The 4,482-nt window shown below is 27.5% G+C and overlaps 1 protein-coding gene across 1 annotated transcript; it reads right to left on the bottom strand.

The window, feature by feature from the left end:
* Nucleotides 1-711: 711 nt before the first annotated feature.
* LOC111617283 (chloride channel protein D-like) lies at nt 712-3,059 on the bottom strand (the record flags this gene model as incomplete). The annotated part of the gene is made up of 3 exons (XM_023358595.1): nt 2,772-3,059; nt 2,479-2,673; nt 712-916 (listed from the first exon to the last, which is right to left on the bottom strand). Coding segments are annotated over exons 1-3 (565 nt in total), but the record flags the coding sequence as incomplete, so codon positions are not given.
* Nucleotides 3,060-4,482: the final 1,423 nt, after the last annotated feature.

Here is a 4,482-nt window from a genome sequence, read left to right on the forward strand (position 1 = left end):
AATTATATCATGCTATATTTATTGAATGATTTTTATTTACTTCTGTCTCTGTTGGCACATTATATAAAATTCACACATACGTTTATGGATTTGTTTATATAATAATTTTAATATATTGTTCAAGTCATTGTGGAAAAAAAAAAAATGTATAGAACCAAATGAAATTTCCTGGGAGATTTATTAATTGTCTATAGTCTGTTTTGATCTCTTTCCAAACTTGGAATCATATTTTTGTTTCTTTTAAAATTTTGAGAAGAAACAGACTTCTTACAGAAAAACAAAATGGTACGGTTGAAAGGAAATGTCAAGTGCGTTAGCAAAAAATCTGAAATCTCAAAAAAGTAAAATAATTTCTGCACTATGGGGCATCAAAATTTAATCCTTTATGTTTGTACAAGAAAATGGCATATGAATAGTTGAAAGTTAAGCACATTTGTCTTTTTGAAGATTCTTATCTTCATCAATTTGCTTTGTATTACTTCAAATTACAATGGTTTCTTTTTCTTGACAGTAATTAATTTTTTATTAAAACTATTTATATATAGATACTGATGTCTAAAGATTTCCCAAATTAAAGAAATTGTTGGAGATGTATATATGTATGTATAAATATATGAATGTATACAAAAATCAATATAAAATAATTTTACCAGTTATTTTGTATTAATCCAATTTATAAAAATTAGAAAAACAAAGAAACTGAATAATTACCTTCATTGAAAGTACCATTAGTATAACGTGTACCATTAATATACTTTTCAGTTCCTTCAGGGCAAGTATAATATTCAACTGTTTTTTCAGTATGTAAAGGTAGTGGACCATCACAACTAGCTTTGTAATTATTATCCCAATGACATGTGAACTGACTGCAACTGAATGCAGCTGGCAAAAATACTGATATTGTTCCCATAATAATCTAAAATAAGTAATAATGTTTATAATATACAGTTATGTTTATAAAAACTTATTGAAATTTAAAATATTTACCATTATTAGTACTGGTTCCATTAACTTGACAAATTTTTCTTCCAAAGGAGATTTTACATATGATANAGATGCATTGCATCAGTTCTCATATTGTTTTCAAGACATTAACAGATGAGCAATGTGAAGCATGTGTGCTCATCAGCAAAGAACTGTAAAAAGTTAAATTTAAAAACTCACGCCAAGCTTTGTATAGTTTCTGGATACAAATTCACTGAGTTCAGCGTTAATAAAGATCCTTTAGTATTAACACAAGCACTTTTGATGAGTGTATAACCATTGTCTTCAGGTGAAAAGAACAAATTTTAACAAAACAAACGTGCAGGATGTTCCAAAGGAACAGAATATTTAAATTCAAACCAAGTGTCTGGAAATTCTGTTAAGAACGTGCAACTAGTTTTTGATATGTTTGAATCTTTATATCTTACGATGCTAGCAGCGCATGCATGGAAATGCTACCACGTTGGCGATATGATGTTAGGCACGTTTCGTTTTTTAGACGCCGATACAAGGCAATCCACACCCCGGGTAGATCGAGGGTGGGAACATTGCACACTTCTGAAGTAGCCGTGAGAAGCACTAAACCCCTGAAAACCCCTAGAAAACCCCTGACTTTAGAAAAGTCAGGGGTTTTCTAGGTGTATCGTGTAAGCCCCTGACTTTTCTAAAGTGGTTAACCACTTTAGAAAAGTCAGGGACTTACACGATACACCTAGAAAACCCCTGACTTTTCTAAAGTCAGGGGTTTTCTAGGGGTTTTCAGGGGTTTAGTGCTTCTCACGGCTACTTCAGAAGTGTGCAATGTTCCCACCCTCGATCTACCCGGGGTGTGGATTGCCTTGTATCGGCGTCTAAAAAACGAAACGTGCCTAACATCATATCGCCAACGTGGTAGCATTTCCATGCATGCGCTGCTAGCATCGTAAGATATAAAGATTCAAACATATCAAAAACTAGTTGCACGTTCTTAACAGAATTTCCAGACACTTGGTTTGAATTTAAATATTCTGTTCCTTTGGAACATCCTGCACGTTTGTTTTGTTAAAATTTGTTCTTTTCACCTGAAGACAATGGTTATACACTCATCAAAAGTGCTTGTGTTAATACTAAAGGATCTTTATTAACGCTGAACTCAGTGAATTTGTATCCAGAAACTATACAAAGCTTGGCGTGAGTTTTTAAATTTAACTTTTTACAGTTCTTTGCTGATGAGCACACATACTTCACATTGCTCATCTGTTAATGTCTTGAAAACAATATGAGAACTGATGCAATGCATCTGTTCTCATATTGTTTTCAATAATTATTTATATAATTATTTTATATATTTATTTAATATTTATATAATAATTTTAATATATTGTTCAAGTCATTGCGGGAAAAAAAAAATGTATAGAACCAAANATATTGTTCCCATAATAATCTAAAATAAGTAATAATGTTTATAATATACAGTTATGTTTATAAAAACTTATTGAAATTTAAAATATTTACCATTATTAGTACTGGTTCCATTAACTTGACAAATTTTTCTTCCAAAGGAGATTTTACATATGATAATAATAGTCTTCTTCCTCGTGCAATTTTTAAATTAATAAATGTAAACATTGCTCCCATAATTCCTCCTAAGATACCAACAATAACTGTTGGAATAAGAGCTATAAAATTTAAATCAATACCTGTTTCTACCTAGAAAAAAAAATGTAAAGTTTTAATCTGTTAGAATGTGCAAATACCTTGTAAGTAATGACACATTAAATTTTTTTTTTTATAAATTGTTGCTATACCTGGAAAAGAATGTATTTTTCTGTTCGAAAGAGTCCAAAATTTCCTTGATAACGAAAAGCAGTGAAAGCTGAATTAAAAAGATCAGTAGTAAATGAAGCTACCATACAACAAAAAAATGTTTGCCAAGATAGCTTCATATTCCAGAAAGAAGATACTTCTTCCATTGAAAACAAGAGTCCACCAACAGGAGCACCAAAAGCTGAAGCAACTCCAGCAGCAGCACCAGCAGAGATAAAATTTCTCCTATAATATTGAATGAATATACATGTAATTAAAGAACAGTAAGAAACAATGACTCCATATTAACAACAACATCCAATTGAAGCTTCTAAGAGCCATCAAATAACTTTATTCAAAACAACTGGAATCTCAATTTTTTTAAATAAACTTATTTGATAGCTCTTAGATAGAATATGTTGGTAATACAAATATAATTTTTCTAAATTTTACTAAATATAAACATTACTATCTACTATACTAAAGAAAATTATCTATCATATTAAAGAAAATTAAACAAACATTCTACTTACGTTAGAAAAATTGTTTGAGTTAATTTTTTAATATTTTAAAATGACTTTTTTATATATCAATACATTAGTGAACATTTAAAACACACAAAACATTAATATTCATTAACATCCATTTTAAAATAATATGGATATTAAAATGTATTATAAGATACAAATAAATTCATAAAAAGAACTACAGGTCTGTTATACATTAAGTTATTAAGCTAAGAAACAGAGGCTAATCCCTTAAATGTTGATTTATGCTAAAATATTAAAATATATTAATATGAAATTATATTCATTAACACATTTAAATTTTTCAAGTTTTGTTCATTTATATGCATTATCTACAAAACCATTTCCCTTTTGCTCTCTTTCTCTAATGAAATTCCAATTTCACATTCTTAAGAATACAGATATTTTTTATATTTATTACTTAATTATTAATAAATAACTTTAAATTTATTTAATTAACATTACATTTAAAAAAATATATAGTAGTTCCTGTATTTGAAAGGATTAATCAAATGCAACAATTATACTTCCTTATTTATTGAAACAATTTAATTATCAGTTTACAAGAAAGACTAAAAATATAGTTTATATTACAATTTAATTTAATGTAAAGACTAAAGCAAAAATTTTCTCAAATAACTTCAGAATAAAAAACTTTTTTTTATAGAAATACAATTCAGTAAAAATCTAGTAAAATTAAGTAACATAAGAATCATTATTTCACACTTTCAGTCATTATTTAAGCTATTGTCAACAATAAAAAACTTTAAATATAAGAATTATGCAAACTGATATTGAATATTTCATTAAATCACTCTTAAATTTTTACCAGCAAAATTATTCACTAATTGAATATTTTGGTTGTGTAAGTAGCCATCTTCAGGATAAAATCAATAACTACTCTTAATTACCATTTGTGTTTCTTTTATTTTATTTTTAATTGTTTTTATTTTGTTCTATATTTGTGTTAATTCAAAGTCCATGTATTCCACTATACATATTCTATTCCTTTTATTGCTTGCATCCTGTAGATAACTACTTAGACAACCAAAGATGTTTGAGTAATAAATAATTTTCCCAATAAAGGTTTAAGAATGATTTAATGCTAAATACATTATTGAAATATATATCTGTATTTCAATAATATTTAAGAATTCTAACATTCAAATTTTTATTCTTTTATTAT

This window comes from Centruroides sculpturatus, unplaced genomic scaffold (genome assembly GCF_000671375.1).
Source record: "Centruroides sculpturatus isolate CEXI.00-Female unplaced genomic scaffold, Cexi_2.0 scaffold5386, whole genome shotgun sequence".
NCBI classification, from domain to species: domain Eukaryota; kingdom Metazoa; phylum Arthropoda; class Arachnida; order Scorpiones; family Buthidae; genus Centruroides; species Centruroides sculpturatus.